Raw genomic sequence first — 18578 nt, 5'->3', positions numbered from 1 at the left:
TCCTCTGTATCAACACTGTACAGTAGGGGATTGTAGGGTTATAGGTTGGACTTGATGGACTGATGTCTTCATCCAATCTCATCTACTATGTAACTATAATGCTCTACGATGAAGAATGGGATCACGTACCAAAATGGTTTTGATTATTTAATGCAGTAACTGAAAATGCCATCAGTATATTTCATGTCAACAGAAGTCTTGTGTGATAACCAGATGCCACTCATAAAGTGAGCGGTTCATCTTTAATGCTGGCCATACACATTAGGTCTTAGACTGCTGAACTGTCTTCTGATGGTTGTTCACATATAAAGCTAAGAACATTTGTCCCATACATCCAACCATAAACTAAAGTTGGATTTTTCAACCATCTGCTGTAATTTTTTTTACGTACGAACTGACTGTGGTTGATCTGTGTATTGAATGCATATGTTTGTACTACTAACACAAGGCCACAAAGTGCCCATCATGTACTGTTTCCATTACTTCATTAGCACTGAACGACTTTAATCTGTTAATTTTCCAAGTATTTGTAGTAAATGGAAGTTCATTGGAAAATTTGTGTCGTCAGAACAACAACGAATGATTGTTCTGGATGAATGACAGCAGTCTAAAATCTAATGTGTTTGGCCAGCATTAGGTACAGTATGCCTAAACCACTGCATAAGCAGTTTATATGCAGAAGCTAAAACTTTATAGTGGACAAACGACACAGCATATTAAAGGCTATGTTATAAACAATGCAGTAAACACGTATAGACTTATACCGCAAAATTGACAACTCAAAACAGAAAAAAACACCCCAACAATGTTAACAAATTATGGTTGTGGTATTGCTATAATAATGAATTGAGGTAAAGCAGTGGGATAGAAAACTGTATGAGCTTCTGATGATAATGATGTCAGTGGCGTAACTACCGCCATAGCAGCAGAGGCAGCTGCCACAGGGCCCGGGACATTACGGGCCAGTGACAGCCGCTACTGCTGCTATCATTATACTCGGAGGTCTTTTCGAACCTCTGAGTATAATGATCGGCAGACCGGGAGAGGTAAGAAACATAAAAAACACTGTTACTTACCTCTCCACGATCCTGGCCAGGCCTCCTTCCTAGTTGTCTGACGTCTCTGACGTCACATGAACCCGGCCTGCGTCCCGGGTCATGTGACGTCCGACGTCATTGAAGAAGGACGGCAGCAGAGGCCGACAGCCGGGGGACAGGTAAGAAACAGTAGTTTTTTATGCTTTTATTCCCCCGGGTCTCCGATTATTATACTCTGGGGTCTGAAAAGTATAGTAATTGTTTATGGGTGTCCACAGTGGGACATAATACTGTGTGCAGGGCCCACTATGGGGGATAATACTGTGTGAAGGGGCCACTATGGGGGGATAATACTGTGTGAAGGGGCCACTATGGGGGATAATACTGTGTGAAGGGGCCACTATGGGGGATAATACTGTGTGAAGGGGCCACTATGGGGCACAATAGAACGCGCAGGAATGCGTAGGAGGGGGTCGGTCGAGGTCTTCGGCGTCGGTGTCAGTCGGGGGGGGGGGGAGTGTTAAATATCTTGTATTCGCTGGTGAGACTTGTGTCCACTGTTAAATATCCGGACCTGGCCTTGTCCACGATAGGAAGAAGTCAGCTTGTTATAAATCAGTGTAGAGGTTTATTAATATCTTGAAGGAAAACACAGGAACAGGGAAAATGTCCAAATAACACAAATATCAGTCAATTGTCAATAGCTTACATCTTCAGAGAAGTTAAATCATCTGGATATCTTGTAGTTACAGCTTGGTTCATGCTTGTCATCTGGTTGGTGGACTTGGGCTGGTTACGACGTCCATGGATGTCCATCTGCCTGGACCACCCACCCTGGTGTTCCCAAAGACAGACCTCCTGGTCTTCCCCTGGTCTTCCCAAAGACAGACCCAGACATGTGTATTTCTTACTCATTTATATTCATGAGAGTGGGTGTTACCTTCCATCTTGTAGCTATGTAAGGAGATTTCTAAAATGGTCTACTCTAACCGCACCCATGCACCCAAAATATAAGACTATGATGTCAGTAGAGTGTTAACCCCATGTCTGCTAGAGAATATTGTAAATATATAATATTTAACAGGGAGCCCATGTCAAAAGTTCGCCACGGGGCCCCGCCATTCCTAGTTACGCCACTGAATGATGTCTATGGAGAGGGAAGGGGGAGAAGTAGAGACATAAGACTGTCTACAGAATTAACAAGAGTCATTCTTGTCAGGAGAAGTCTGGATAGTAATTCCTGATAACCCAGCTATGTTGGGAAAAAGAACGGTCTCTATAAATTGTGAATGTCTCGCTGTTTGCGGAGTTCTCCTTTTCTCCCTCCATAGAACTTTTTTATACAGATTTGATCAGTGACACAAAGAGGAAAAAAAGTGAAGAAACAGACACTTTTCTTATATAAAGTATATTACTACAAAGCTTGTCTTCTTCACGTGAACTATGGATTTATAAAAAAGAAAATAAAAGTTTAGTTAAGCTTTCATGTTTCCTTGTCAGGTTTCACTATTCGAAGGCAAAACACTAAGGCCCCATGCACACAACTGAGAAAAATGGATGAAAAACTGACTTTTTTTGACGTCCTTTAACACATCTTTTTTTAGAACAATGACAGTCAATAGGTGCATGTATATGAATTATATTGTAAAATTTTTTCAGCTTGATGGACACAAGTCTATGGGGTCAGTTTATAACATGTTTTTTGAGTGATGTATCCGTTTTGCTGATGTAGAAAATAAAAAGACCAATGAAGTTAATCAGTTTTTTTTTTCACTGACACATAAAAACCGATGTAAAACGGATGTTGAAAAGTGACAGCTAGATAGAAAACTGATGGAAAAATAAGTGGCATGATGATGGAAAATGGACCTTATAAACTGACAGTTTCATCCATTTGTAATACCGTTTTTTTTCAATGTTGTGCACATATAGGCTAAGGCCTAATTCACAAAACTTTCAGCATTTATGAACAAGGCTATACATGTCAATTGTGAATTTGTTTTGCATTTGTTCTGTTTGTTCATTTGTGATAGTCCGGTCATCCGTTCTGAATCCATTTTTAATGGACCATTAAAAAATCGACTGTAAAAAATCAGTCAGTGAATAGCTCCATTCATATCAATTGATTTTAATGCATTTGTACGACTGCAGTTAAAAAACAAAAGAGTATTAACGTTGTTTATCTGAATACAGTCTAAGACTAGATGTGATTGCCCTGAGGAGGGAACGTGCTCTACTCTCTATGAGTGGCATCTGGTTCATCACACAGGACTTCTGTTGACATGAAATATACTGGTGGCATTTTCAGTTTACTGCATTAAGTAATCCAAACCATTTTGGTACGTTATCCCATTCTTCATCGTACAGCATTATAGTTACATAGTAGATGAGATTGGATGAAGACATTAGTCCATCAAGTCCAACCTATAACCCTACAGTCCCCTACAGTGTTGATCCAGGGGAAGGCAAAAAACCCCATGAGGCTCATGCCAATTGCCCCATTTCAGGGGAAAAAAATTCCTTCCCAACTCCAAGTTGTTTTTGGTGTAAATATTAAACATTCATGCAATTTTTTCAGATGATCACTGTTTAATGCAAAATAGCATGAAGATGTCATTAATAGAAACCACTAGCTGGAATTCACATAGTGCTTCATGTCACAGAACGAATGGTATGAAGGATTTACTTGTTCAGCGTTGTGTATAATCCACATTTTGGCATCTTAAAAAGTTCCTAATCTGTATCCATTTTAATGTGAACAGATCTACACTAAACATATTTGTTATGTATAAACCCCCATCCACTAAGCAGTTATTTTCATATAAGCTATGGCACTATATGATGAGTACTGACAATGCCCAATTGTGTAAGGACCATCTATTGATGAGGGGTTTGGTAGCCGCTTGTTGTCGATTCATTAATACATTGACAGGAGGGGAAGCACAATGCCAGAGTTTTTGATGATGTTCAAATTTTTTTTCAAGGTACTTATTTAAATGGATATGTAAGTGGAGTCATTGTGTGCCATTCATATGAGACTTTCAGGGGAGTCTATCATTGCCAAAAAAAAAATTCACTAAAGACTCGTTGGAATAGCCTTTAAAAAGGTTATTCTACTCCTACCTTTCCTTCTTGGATTCTCACTGCCGTTTCTTCTAAAACTGCGTTTTTCTATTATGCAAATGAGCATTAAGGAGCAACGTGGACATTGACCAACCTCTCCAAGCTCCCCCCTGCATCATACATGTACAATTCCCCTTGGATGCTTTTGCTCCACCCCTCCTCCTCTTTTCCTGAACTTGGGCCGAGCACTGCCCTCTGATTCTGCGCTGTTCTAGCAATCGTCTCTCTCAGTCCCGGTCCTGGCTGAGCCTACTGCGCATGTCCGAGCAGCCATTTTGGTGTGGTCAAGTACACAAGTGTACTGGCGTAAAAGTCGCAGTTTGGCCAAGGCGGGAATGCTATACAAAAAAGCACAGCATTTTACTGTCACTAGCGCATCCCATCCACACTTTGCAGAAAAATACACACAGCGAACATGCTGCAATTAATTAAATGCAGCATATTTATTATAACTACGCAAAAACCTCTGCAAACTTTCTGTAAAAAGCTCTGCGGGAAAAACTGCAATGCGTTGCCAACTTCCACAACAAAGCGTTGGATGGAATAGTGTAATGCACACAGTGGGAACATTTTCTGGCGGATGACGAATCGCACTTCACTACTTCGTAGTCTGATGGCTAAGTCTGGGTTTCGGGAATACCAGGAGAATGATACCTGTCTGACTACACAGTTGTAATTGTACATTTTGGTGGTGGGATAATGCTATTGGGCTGTATTTCAGAAATTCTCCAAAGGTCCTTAGTTCCAGCGAAGGAAAATCTTAATGTTTCAGCATACCAAGGCAGTTTAGGCAACTGTATATATCCAAGTTTAGGGAAGTACTTTTCTCTTTCGGCATGACTGTGCCCCAGTGCACAAAGTAAGGTCCATAAGGGCATATTTGGGTGAGTTTGGTATGGAAGAACATGACTGGCCTGCACAGATCCCCACCAAACTCCTTTGGGATTAACTAAATCAGAGACTGCAGCCCAGGCATTGTCATCCAACATCAGTGTCTGACCTTACTAATTCTCTTTTGGATATATAAGCAAAAATTTGCACAGACACATTCCAAAATCTTGTAGAAAGCCTTTGTTTTAAGTTTAGTTTTAAAAGGGGGAACCAACTCCATAATAATGTATATAGATTTAGAATGGGATGTCATAAAAGTTCCTGTAGGTGTAATGTGTAGGCGTCCCAATATAGTACTTTTATCCATATAGTGTATGTATATACTGCATACATCAGCACGTACACAACTACTTAGCGCCTTCCATTCAGATGCATGGAGCTTTGAGTAATGCATTTTTGTGCACAATTAAACACTTTACAACATTTGTGATGGTTTTTGACACACACAGAGGAAATTACAGCTTTCTTTGTAGTATAATGGACATATTGTGGAGGACAGATATTGCTGACTGGTTTGCTTTGACAATCACCTCTAAGTGACAGCCCCCTGGTAATGTCAAGGGTATTGAAAGTTACTGTTCTAGATGAATTTTGCAGTATGGCTAATTGAACTTTTTTCTTTTTAGCTCGAAGTACAAACTCCTCCTGGGACAACTGTTGGCTTCATTGTCCAGAAATGGGATCCTCTTCAGCCAAATTTCACAATTCAGAATGAGAGTAAGGAAGATGTATTGAAGATTGTTGGTCCATATTTAACATTTCGCTGCTTAGGTGATGTCAATTTTGAGGTAAGATTTACTAAATTCTAACTTTTATAATCTGTTGTGGTTTTAAAATGACTGAATTCAGCATATAAACCTGTTCTTCTCTCAGCTCCACTACTACTATACAACACCTCATCTTTTACGCTGAACTCCTTTCTCTTATTAAATGGGTCTTCTCACTAGGTCAGATTGTAACCATGAGTTTGACTAGGTGACATATTTGCCATATTGATGGATCCCTTATTCTAGAGGATTTAGCACGACCATGCATTATTTGGCTACCCCTTTTTGAATATACCTGTTAAGATGCACCCATTTTGCTGGAAGTAACGTGATAACTGGCATACGCAAGATAAAGAGTTTATCCAATGGACTTGCATACTTGGTACAGAGTAGGGTATGATAACATTTTAGTCTTGTATTGTAGGCCTGTTTTTATATTTTACACTGTTACTCTGCACCTGGGTTTCTGTTCTTCGGGTCCACTTGAGGCCCGGAAAAACAGAAACCCAATGCACTTAAAGGGGTATTCCCACCTCACATACTCATCAGTCTTTACTGCTGTAAAATCTTCTTTCTTCCTGGTTTCTTGCATCATTTGGTGGGCGGGGTTTCACATGCAACCTGCCATTTATCTCCGCCCCCAAATTTGTGTGTAGCTCCGCCCACCCATATTGGACTATGAAGTACAGGCAGGAGCAACTCCATTCTGTGTTACATACAGAGACTGCCTGTCTCTGCCATAATGAACACAATTGAATTAGCTAGCCTGATAACTGGGAGAACAGAAGAAATGAAAGCAGCTCCTCTCCCCTATCTGAGAGCAGGACCTAGGTTATGTGGTGTAGACACAGGAATAGCTAGATACACAGGCTCGCTCCCTGCACTTAGCCCCTCCTCCCTCCCCCCCTGGTAGCAGGCAGATACATCACTTGACTCATGAGCAGCTAAGTCAGGGCTGTGGCCACAAAGAATTGAATAAAGTAAGATAGTGGACAAACAAAGCAGTTTTGCTGAAGCAGTGTATTTAGGAAAAGTCTTACATCCACATTAACAAGCAGTATAGATAGGATCCTTGTGATGGGACAACCCCTTTAAAAGTGGATCTGCTGGGTTTCTGCCCAGTTTTCATAGAAAGTTCTCCGCATTTTTCAAGCGGATTCAGGGACAGAAACCTAGTGTGAACCAAGCCTAACTAATTAAAATTTATTTCAATAGAATGTGTCCACCCTTCCCAAATATTACTTAAAATTGGTGGTGTTATAGTCATGTCAATCTGGTTGGTAATTTTTGTGTTGATGTGCCATAGTCCATCAGTAGAGCCTAATAAAAAGGTGTAGACTTTTCAATTCAGATAATCATGTTGTGGTCGCCAGAATAGTCCCAGTTGGTGGTAGATGTGCTGAGAGAATTGCAATATAGTGAAGATCAGGGCAAAGGGAGCAAGAGCTCCAGGAATGGAATCAGACATCCATATGACAAAGTAGAAAATATGTAGCTATATAGACTGGACCAATGGTCAGAACCAGAATACGGACAACCAACACCAGGTGACAAATCCAAGGGGCAAGACAGCAGCAGAATCAGTATGAAGCTAAAGTCAGGGTAAGTGCTCATTCACAAGAAAGGATTCAATGTCCATGTGCTATCTGTTGTATTAATGGCCAGCAAACAGCCCCCTAAATATTAATAGATCAATTCACGTGACTGTTGTTTTAACAGCTCATGTGACTGATCCAAGAAAAAACAGAACATGCTGTTTCCTGAGCCAAATTCACAGATCCTTCAATAGACTCAAGTCTGTGCGGAATCCATGAAAATAGGTTAACCTCGGGTGTACACTCAACTGAGTAAAAAGTACTTGGTACTAGAGATGAGCAATTACTATTCGAAATGGCTGTTTTGAATAGCACGCACACATAAGAATGAATGGAAGTGGCCAGCACGCCGACTTTGCCGACGGCCGGCCGCTTAACCCCCTGTGTGCCGGCTGCATCCATTCATTCCTATGGGTGCGTGCTATTCGAAATGGGAGTTTCGAATAGTACTCGCACATCTCTACTTGGTACCAATGTCTGAATGTGGATTTAGAGACAGAGACAAGAATAAGAAAGAGTCACCAAAAGGGATGTATCTTAATAGCAGGCGAGGTGGTAAGGCCAAAATCCGCTTTAAATGGGCCACCATACCAAAGTCATTGATGAGTAGTGGTTTCCATGGCAACTCAACTCCGCAGCCAGCATCTTAGAGTAGGAGATCGACGGCAGAGCTATGGCTGCCAGCAGGAGGCATTTCTGCAGGGGGGGAAAGCCGAATATGCTTTTATGCACATACAGTATGTGAAAACCTAGGAGGAATATCTAAATGACCAAAATTACCACATAACCTCTTTAAATGAACTTTCGAATGAGTGCGAAACCAAAACTTATATATATGGAATATTTATTTAATATATTAAATATAATTTTCGATTTCAAACATGGTAAAGGTATAGGGACTGGTTGTCACTTATTTTCTCAACCATAGATGATGAAGATAGTGTCAAAGGAATAATTGTATCTCCGTCACTATAAGTTAACCTTTCCACCATATTCTTGTTAATAACCACTTCCAATGCAATCATATATTTTATTATCCACAATAAAGTGCAATGACCAGATTAGAAGACACTCTGTGGGCTGCGTGCACCATAGTGAGAATATTAATGTTGTTCTACCCATTACCTTGTATTTCTTCATTTGAGTCCAGGAGTATTAACTGGTTTATGGTTCACTGTACTATTGTGTCTGAAGGAAATAATGGGGATGTAAAATGTAAAGCAAACAACAGCATGGGTCCAGTGCATTTGTTGTCTATGACACTATTTTATTGGATTGAACCCCTAGCGCCTGATTTTTAGCCTAAAGGAAACCACTTTTTTCCACTGTCTTTAGAGGGAAGCCCTGTTCTGTACAGGTCGTCTTAACTCTTTCTTACTGATCGACTCAATAAGTGATATGTTTATTATTAACACATCCTGCCAACAAAATGGTGCTTGTGTATACTGGAAAGTATTACTGTCATAATTGTATGTAAAAAGTTGAAGCGACCCTCCAGAATTTGACTTTACATAGTCGACATACAGTATAGAACAGGGGTGAACTTATTATTGGTGCAGTTTGTGCTCCTGCACAGGAGCCCAGTCAGTCAGGGGACCCTATCATTTTGTTGTTTTTTTTTGTTTTTTTTTTGCTTTTACCAGATTATTTTGGAGATTATAGCATGGTATATATTTGGGGCTCAATAACTCCATAGGGGACCCTATCATCTTACCAGCAGTTTTCTACTACCTATTAGATTGCAGGTAAATGCCTAAGCTAATGAACATCATTGCTAAAAAAAATTCTGGGGACTGTTGAATCCAAAAAGGAGTTACTCTACTCTGCAATACTGAAAAACAAGTGGTCCATAACTGTTCTTTCACATTGGTCCTTACTTGGTATAGCTTCTAACTTGGTGCCCTTGGAGAGCTGTAGCCTTCATGCCTCCTTTCTAGAGTCCTCCTGTCTGTAAAATAGCTACCACAATCTCAAACCATGCACAACCTGCTTAGAATGTGTGAATCACAACCTTTTTCCACCCTCAGCCCCAATTTCTCTGCTCATGCAACTGAACAATATATCCTGGTGAGGAGTAGACCTGCAGGGGAAGATACAGATGGGATAAATACAGCATTGATGTAATTGGTGCTGGTTCTTGGAGGGTTGGGTGAGGTGTCTCATGTCTAGCCTCAACTGGCAAAGGCATGTTTATTAACCGATCCATAAACAATTTCGGTTTAGTGTTTTCATCTTTCATATCATACCCCCTTACTTTGCAGGTCTTCGCTGTGATTTTCAAATTATGCCGGTTTTTGTCTTCATGCAAATTATGCTCATAGAGTTCAGGGAGTCTTCTCCAATGTACTGAATACAGGATTGTCATTGCTTGCAGCACCACCTCTGTGTCTACTTCATGATGCCCCCTGCTTCAGTCCCCTGCCCCTTTGCTGCGTCAGCAGCCGAGGATCTTAACTTTGGGCCACTTTGGTTTGGGCAGAGCAGACTGCGCATGCATGGTATTTTGATCCTGAAGATAAGATCGTCGTATGCTAATGCAGCAAAGAGGCATGGAACTGAAGCAGGGAGTGTCATCAAGAAGACACAGAGGCGGCACTGTGAGCAGTGGCATAACTAGGATTGGTGGGGCCCCATGGCAAACTTTTGACCCCAAAAGACCGGCCCTCCCCCCCCAAAGACCCTGACCAACCCCCTCCTCAACATTCGTGTACGCACTATTATGCCCCATAGTGGCCCCTGCACACAGTATTATGCACCATAGTAGCCCCTGCACACAGTATTATGCCCCATAATGGCCCCTGCACACAGTATTATGCTCCATTTTGGACACCCATGAACAATTATTATACTCTGGGGTCTTATCAGACCCCAGAGTATAATAATCGGAGACCCAGGGAAGGATACAAATATAAAAAACACTGGATACAAACATAACACCTCTCCCTGGCTCCGACAGAGTCCCTGCTGATGTCGGCCATCTTCAATTACGTACATGACGTCACTTAAGCGAGGGCTTGCGTTGCGACGCATAATGACGCAAGCCCTGGCCCATGTGACATCAGGGATTTCACATAATTAGGCCTGAAGCCTGTCTGAAGCCAGGAGAGGTAACTAACACTGTTTTTTATGTTCGCTCACCTCCCCTGGGCCTACGATCATTATACTCTGAAAAGACTGCCTAGTATAATAATAGTGTTTGTGGGGCCCGCGGCCTTACTTACCGATCTCGGCTCCTGCTCCATTTCTGATAAGGCTCTGAAATATTTCCATACCTAAGAGTAGTTGCATTTAGTGGTTATTTAACCCTTAAATACTATCATAGCGTCTATCATACACCACTACCATTGACATATCATTATGATAGACACCATAATTGTACTTAACGGCTAATGAAGTGGACCTTAGAATTAGATTACAATTAACCCTTTATCACAAGGACATCCTTTCTAAAACACCATCTGTTTTATTATTGTCCAGTTCTGGCTAATGAACATAATGTATGATGTCATTCATTACCTTATGCAGAGGAAGATAAACAATGCTAATAGTTCCCATATATTTCCCATTAACAGAGAGGCCTTTTCTTGAACCCTATATATATATATATATATATATATATATATATATATATATATATCGCTAGCTCATGGTTATGCATCTAATTATCGCATAGGTCTTTGTTTCTGAAGTTCTTTTTGTTGGCACCGAAGCCAGCATGCGTTGCAGGTGTAGTGAGGAAAATCTGAGACTAAAAGCAGCCTACGAGGCAAAGACGTCTGCTTTGAGCTTTGAAGATTTTACTAAAAAACACATTAAATATTCCCTTTCTCTGAGATTATGATATGATGAGCTTAGTGCTGCCAGTAATGTGTTACCGTTATGAAGGGTCTGGTATCCTGCCACACAAAAAATAAGCGTGAACGCTTTATTGTGCTGTGTGTGGTGCACTAGGAGAAGAATCACAACTGCACTTTGACGGAACACAAACACAAGAATAAAGAACAATCCCTGCCTAAAACAAACCTGCAGCTGGCTGCAGTATTCAAAGGCCTAATGGTATATGGCTCACATAGCATATATGCAAGGATAGATACAGTATGTCAAACATAGTGTTCATTTCTTTAATTTGCTGACACCTTGGATGCTGTCCATTTATTTATTGTGGCCTGTATAGCACCGACAAATGCCCTTCTGACAGTGAAGAGCTACGGTACTGGCACCGATAGCTCTTCACTGGAGGCACAGAACTTGAAAGCCGGTGTGTTAAACTGCATGTACCCCAAATGGTGATAGGTCCTCTTTAACTGCTTGAAGACCACTCATTGACTATATACATCCAGACGGTCAGCAATTAACTCTGCAAGGTTGTACATATAAGTTGTTGATGAGATAAGCAATGACAGGAGCAGGCTGTTAGTAACAGCTGGACATTTCAGAGAGAAGGTAGGGATAGTTTATTACTGTCTCTGCCGTCTTTATTGCTCTATATAGCCCTCAATAAATGCTGTATGTACAGCTAGGATAACTGCCATTATGCAGCTTCCACCTGACTCGATGATCATGTAATCTGCTGAGGACCAGAAACTGCACGAGCTGCTGGGTTCTAGAGAACCCAGATAAGCTCTGCATTGTATACCAAAGGCTATATTCTATTCTATTATGTGCAATATGCAAAAACTTTATTTAAAAAAAAATAAATAAAATTAAAGTGCCATTACCACATGGACCCCATAGACTATAATGAGGTCTGTGTGGTTTCCACACGAAACATGCAGAGAGAAAAGTACTGCAAGCAGCACTTTTCTCTCCGGTTTCCACTCAAAACGTGCAAGCGGAAACCACACGGACCTCATTATAGTCTATAGGGTCCATGTGGTTTCTTAGGCAATCACTTTTAAATGTGTATAGGTTTGCAGCCCAGAGTGCTACTGCTTCATGTGTTTGTCTATTGTGCTTCTGGGTTATGTTGGTATGTGAGTCTGAGATGCAAAGGGAAAACAGATATTCTGGAGGAGATTACAGTAAGATATGTATCTCACCAGAGCTTTATTCACATCTATACAATTTGGTTCTGCAAAACCTGCTGAAAAACTATTGTAAAAAGTAATATAAAAGAAAGAAAGCTTACTATGTCCTTCAGCAGCTTGTTCCTCTCTGCTAGCTTTTACCTCTTTCTGCTCTACTTCCCCTTCCCATAGACCACAATGTAATCTTATATGTAAGGCTGAATTCATAGCTGTACTCATTGCCCATTCAGGAATTCCGTCCTCCATTCTGCTTGAAAAATGCAGAAATTTTTCAGACAGTGACTAGGCAGAAACCCGGCGGACCCCATTATGGGGCCCGCAAGTTTCCATAGGCAACTGCTTTTTAAGTGGATTGGGTTTCTGTTTTTCAGGTCCTCAAGTGGACTCAAAGAATGGAAACCTGAGTGCAGTTGTGTATCTAGTGTAAGGGGGCGTTCACACTACCGTTGTTGTCCGTTATGAAGGTGTCCGTTTAAAAGAAAAAAAACGGACACCTATCATAACGGACATTAACGGACACTAACTGATGCTAACTGATGTTAATGTGTCCGTTTTTTTAACTGATCCATTTAATGGATCAGTTAAAAAAAAACGGACACATTAGTATCAGTTAGCATCAGTTGGTGTCCGTTTTTTATACTGTCCGTTTTTTCTTTTTTGCTGTTTATGCTTTCTGAGCATGTGCAGAAAATAAACGGACAGAAAAAAACGGACTGTAACTGATGGCCATCAGTTACTGTCCGTTATATGTCCGTTGCCCATAGACCTCAATGTTAAATAAAAAACGGACACTTTCTGTCCGTTTTTTTAAACGGACAAAAAAATCCTGCATGTGTGATTTCTCTGTCCGCTTGAAAAAACGGACATGGTTGTTAACGGACCCTTAAGGACACAAACGGACACAAACTGACAACAGATGAAATCCCATTGAAATGAATGGAAATTGTAACAGACACAGCTAGTGTCCGTTGCTAAAATCTTGAACGGACAGTAGCAACGGACACTGCAGTCGGACACCAACGGTAGTGTGAACGCCCCCTAAGGGAGGTAAACCATCTTAACAGTGAAGACAGATCTTACAAATAATGTAATGAGCAATTTGTCAGGTAAGAGAGGAGCTAGGGAGAAGAACAGGAGATAGGACAAGATACAATACAAAATTTCTTGCATTCAGCTGAACCATTAATCTGCAAAGAAATTAAGACAGTCACTGTTTAAGTATTAGGACTTTGAAATCTGCCATACGGTGCTTTGGTCCAGAGGAGTGTTTTCAACTGAAATTTTATTGTATAACTATGTAAATTAATTCTGGATAGAGATGAGCGAGTACTGTTCGGATCAGCCGATCCAAATAGCACGCTCGCATAGAAATGAATGGACGTAGCCGGCACGTGGGGGGTTAAGCGGCCGGCCGCCGTCAAAGTGGAAGTACCAGGTGCATCCATTCATTTCTATGGAGCGTGCTGTTTGGATCAGCTGATCCGAACAGTACTCGCTCATCTCTAATTCTGGACTATAGTTTTAGTTTAGTTTCTTCAATATACTGTACATTTCTTCATTGGAGTACCTGCTACACATTATCATAGACATTACACTGGAGAGTGCACATGACAATGTGCGTTTAGTATGTGGACAAAGGGCTGGCTACAGCACCCTACACACTCAGGAAGGTTCCGGGGCCAAGAGCACCTGGGAGGCCCACTTGGGTTCGGCAATGAGCACTTCCATCAATACAGATGAAAACACTCATTGCACTGACAGAGCTGAGCGGAAAGTATAGATTTCACTTTCACTTACTGCTCATAGCTCCTGGAACCCTCGCCCCTTCCCTACTCTAGGAACCCTGTCTGTGCTAGAGCAGGGAAAGGGTTAGGGGTCTAAGGAGCTATGAGTAAGTGAAATCTGCAAGTACTGCTCTATTACCATAAAATATGGGGTTAAGGCATTAAGGGGGCATTATATAAAGAAATAAAGAGACACTATATTGTATAGGGGCATAAAAGACCATTATATGAGGGAATAAAGGAGTAGTGTACTGTATTGCTACATCTTTGAGAAAGTGACAGTATCATACTGTATATAACAGATATAATGTGCTATGACAAAGGACCCAGAAGATGGTCCCCCAAAACTATTTTACCTGGTGGGCCCAAAGATCTTCACTTTGATACTGTTTCAATGTGTCAACCAGTTTTTACAGCTAAAACACAATTATTCTATGCATTTCTCATGCAAAACAGGCATGACAAATAACATCACAAAACTGCCGTAAATTGCTATATATTGTCATCCGCAGTGTGTAAATCCAGCCTATATATAAATCCAGATGCACAGCCCTCATATTGTTCCTGAAAATCCTTACTGTGACCAAGAAGATGAAAAAAGATTTTCCCTAATGACAAAATCTTCTACTTTCTGCTTTATATTCTGTAGGTGAAAACGTTGAATGAGAAATCAATCATTGGGAAGATTTCCAAATACTGGTCTGGATTTGTAAATGACGTGTTCACTAATGCTGATAACTTTGGGATAGAATTTCCAGCAGACCTTGACGTGAAGCTGAAGGCGGCTTTGATTGGCACCTGCTTTCTTATAGTAAGTACTGTAAATGTGCCTGTTATACGTGGCAGAGCCGGGTAATTAGTCGGGCTCCCATGGATATCGCTATTTAATTAAGCCTTCTGATCATGCTTTCAGAGTAATTCTTACAGTATCCCAGCTGACTGAGAGGGAGGGGAAGGCTAGGGGGTGGAAAAGCATTACTTTATGCACAGTGCTTAGCATTGTTCCCTTGCAGTGCCGGAGCGTTTGCTTCAAATCCACACAGAGTGCTATGTACATGAACCTTGTATATTCTCTTAATGTTTGCAGGGTTTCCATCAAGGGTTCTGTTTTCCTCCCTCCATTCATGCTCATACTGGTAGGTTAATTGGCTTCTAACTAGTTAAGTGTGTGCCTCTTATTGGGAATTAGAAGGCCAGGGATCGGTGTGCATAAACATTTTATGTTCCCTGTAATAGAAAATTGTAATAATATCACATAATTAATAGGCACTTTACTAAAGAAATTACCAAATTTTACAAAGGCAAGTATTTGCCTTCATCTATACACCAACCCATTCCGCAGCCATGTACCAAGTAAGGATGTAAGCTATGGGGGTCATGTTTTATTTTTATCTTATGCTCAAACTAGTCTAAGGATCAGAGCTGGATTAACTGTGGTCAAGGCCCCATCCCCATGAGTGTGTGTGTGTGTGTGTGTATATATATATATATATATATATATATATATATATATATATATATATACACACTACATATATATATATACACATACATGCTAGGTATGGGGTATGGCGTCCATACCCCATACCTAGCAAGTCCCTAGCGCAAACTAAATGGACCAAACTGAGCCAAAGATGTACCATGTTTATACCAGTGCCTTGTCATGATCACAATAATAAACCTTGGCTATTCTGTATTTGTATTTATCCCCAGCACCAAACTGAATGAAAGGTGCATATACATGAAGCATATGTAGCAGAGCTAAATTTGTGCCCCAATGAGGGCAAACTCGTGCCAATACATCCAATGGTCCGATACTGTAACTCTTTGTTCCCTATTTAATACGGAGGCCCCAGAGATGATATTTTACAGATCCTAATAGTGTTCACTGTACAGTATAAATAACATTTTATCTTTCTTTCTTTATATTTGAACGGCAGTACCACATTTGTATAGTTTTATTTCTTTTTAAAGAGGAATAATAATGCCCAATGCTGTTTGATTCAGGCTCGATTCACATTTGCATTCAGGGAGTCCACTTGGGGACCCCCTGAATGTGAACCTATCCGCGTATAAAAGCAGTTACCTAAGGAAACCCACAAACCCCCCATAGTGGGGTTCGTGTGGTTTCCTTTCAATTTCCACACGAAAAATGCAGATAGAAAAGAGCTGCTTGCAGGACTTTTCTCTCCGCATATTTCATGTGGATAGGTGAACAGAATGGCCCGAACGCAGATGTGAACCGGGCCTAACCTATCTATCTGTGGAGCTGGTTGTTATGCTGGGCTTTGGTAACAGACTCATGTCTGTAAAATGTCCATAGTATTAAAATGCAAGAATTGCTGCTTTTCTGTCATCTCCCCTCTCCAAAAACATGAAATAAAAATTTGATCTAAAAAAAAAAAAAAAAAAAATACCTTTAAAACTGTAGCAATAAAAAACTACAGCCCCACCACAAAAAACAAACCCTAACATAGCCTTGTAGATGAAAATAAAAAAAAATTGCCCTTTTGAGACCAATGACTTTTTTTAAGTTTTATTCCTTAACAAAGTAGTAAATCCTAACAGTGAGAATATACATTTGGAATCGCTGCCACAGAATGAAGGTAGCATATAATTTTTACAGCATAATGAATGTTGTAAAAAAAAAAAAAAAAGTGTGGAGTTACTGGAGGAGGCGGATGGGTCCTGCTTGGTGTTAGGGGGCATTCACACAGAGGAAATTGGCGCTGATTCTGGCACAATAACTCGCGGCAGAATTAGCGCTGAACAAAAGACTCCCATTGACTTCAATGGGTTCCGTTTTCCGCGCAGAACCCATTGAAATCAATGGCAGGCTTTTTGTCCCATTTATTTCAATGGGTTCTGCATGGAAAATGGAACCCATTTAAGTCAATGGGAGTCTTTTTTTCAGCGCTGATTCTGCCGCAAGTTATATTGCCAGAATCAGCTCCAACTTCCTCCGTGTGAATGCCCCCTTAAAACTGTGTTTGCTCTACACCCAAGAGGTGATGTCAGAAAATAGTACTAGATAGCACCAGGCCTTGCTAGATTCTTCCCACAGCACTATTCACAAAAAGTACACATTTCCCTCTGCGGTCCATCTGCTTTAACTATCCCTATACAGAAAATGCTAGCATTTCCATAGGTATAATTGACATGCTACAATTTCAAAAAACATGACGGTTTTATAAAATGCATTTGCACTGCGGGTATTTTCTGCAAAGTGTGGATGAGATTCCCTGCAAAATGGAAGGGATTTCGATGACTGTATAATGCCATGGTTTGGCCTCAGAATGAAAACCTTAAACCACAGAGTTATACAGTCCCTACAAAGTGGATGGGATTACGCCGCGTGGGGCTTCAACCTAAAACTGTAGGGTAACCAAGCCCTGATAGGAAACTTCCACATGGGAATGTGAAAATAGCAGTGCTTTCTCTCTCTCTCACAGACTGTAAACCTGTCAGGCTTCCTTCCCCAGGAATGAACATTAGGAAACCGCACCTGGGATTAGGGAAAAACCTGTAGTGAACTAGGGGGTGTGGACTGGAAGACTCCCACTGCCAACCTGTGCTCAAGTCCAAAAATCATATAACTTACACAAAAGAGTCTTAGCAGACTATGTTCTAGTAGAGCAGCAGCAGCATTTATCCTTCTGGATTTCCTTTATCTCGCCTGGTTGAGGAAACCAGGTGAGATATACACCCTGTCCACCACTTTACCACTATATATATATTAATATTACATATCAAGAAAAAAAAAAAAGAAAAAACAAAACAGTTAAAAACAATTTAAAAAGAATAGCATCGAAAATGTGTGTGGAGGTCACAGAGTCACTTGTAGATAACAATAGATAACATATAGGAGTCAGTACTGTTGCTGTATTATGCCCATTAATTAATTCGATGTACATCCATTGTAAGCCCATGTAGTGTGGGTGATATAAATAATCATATAAATAAATGGGGTCATCCAGCTGAGGCAGAATCAAATATAATAAAAGGTTAGGGTTTGTTCACATCTGCGCCCGTACTCCGTTCTGCAGGTTTCCTTTTCCTGCACAAAACAGGGGCAGGAGACAGAAACCTGCTGGCATGTTTCAAGCCTTTTCATTTTTGATTGATCTAACAGTCGTTAAAAATGGACATACATGTCTGTATTTGATTGCTGCTTTGCATTCTTTGTGCATCCGTTCTGTTCCGCTTTTACACCCGAGTGTCATCCATTTTTAACAGACTTTTGAAAAAAAACTAATTCATTTCATTGGTCTTTTTTGTGACCCATTCCCAGTGATCCATTTTCAACAGATGTAAAATGGACTTCAATCCGTTTTAAATCCGTTAATATGAGATC

At 40.7% G+C, this 18578-nt stretch overlaps 1 protein-coding gene across 1 annotated transcript in view; it reads left to right on the top strand.

Moving 5' to 3' along the window:
* LOC142196913 (phospholipid scramblase family member 5-like) overlaps nucleotides 1-15167 on the top strand; it is a 39965-nt gene extending 24798 nt beyond the window's left edge. The window contains exons 5-7 of the mRNA XM_075266893.1: nucleotides 5678-5839; nucleotides 14874-15035; nucleotides 15138-15167. Of these exons, the coding sequence (XP_075122994.1) occupies nucleotides 5678-5839; nucleotides 14874-15035; nucleotides 15138-15167 (354 nt within the window). The remainder of the gene's footprint in view (nucleotides 1-5677; nucleotides 5840-14873; nucleotides 15036-15137) is intronic.
* The last annotated feature ends 3411 nt before the right edge of the window (nucleotides 15168-18578 follow it).

This window comes from Leptodactylus fuscus, chromosome 3, assembly GCF_031893055.1.
Source record: "Leptodactylus fuscus isolate aLepFus1 chromosome 3, aLepFus1.hap2, whole genome shotgun sequence".
NCBI lineage: Eukaryota > Metazoa > Chordata > Amphibia > Anura > Leptodactylidae > Leptodactylus > Leptodactylus fuscus.
Note: the sequence above shows the minus strand (reverse complement) of the source record. Positions and strands in the feature narration are given on the sequence as shown.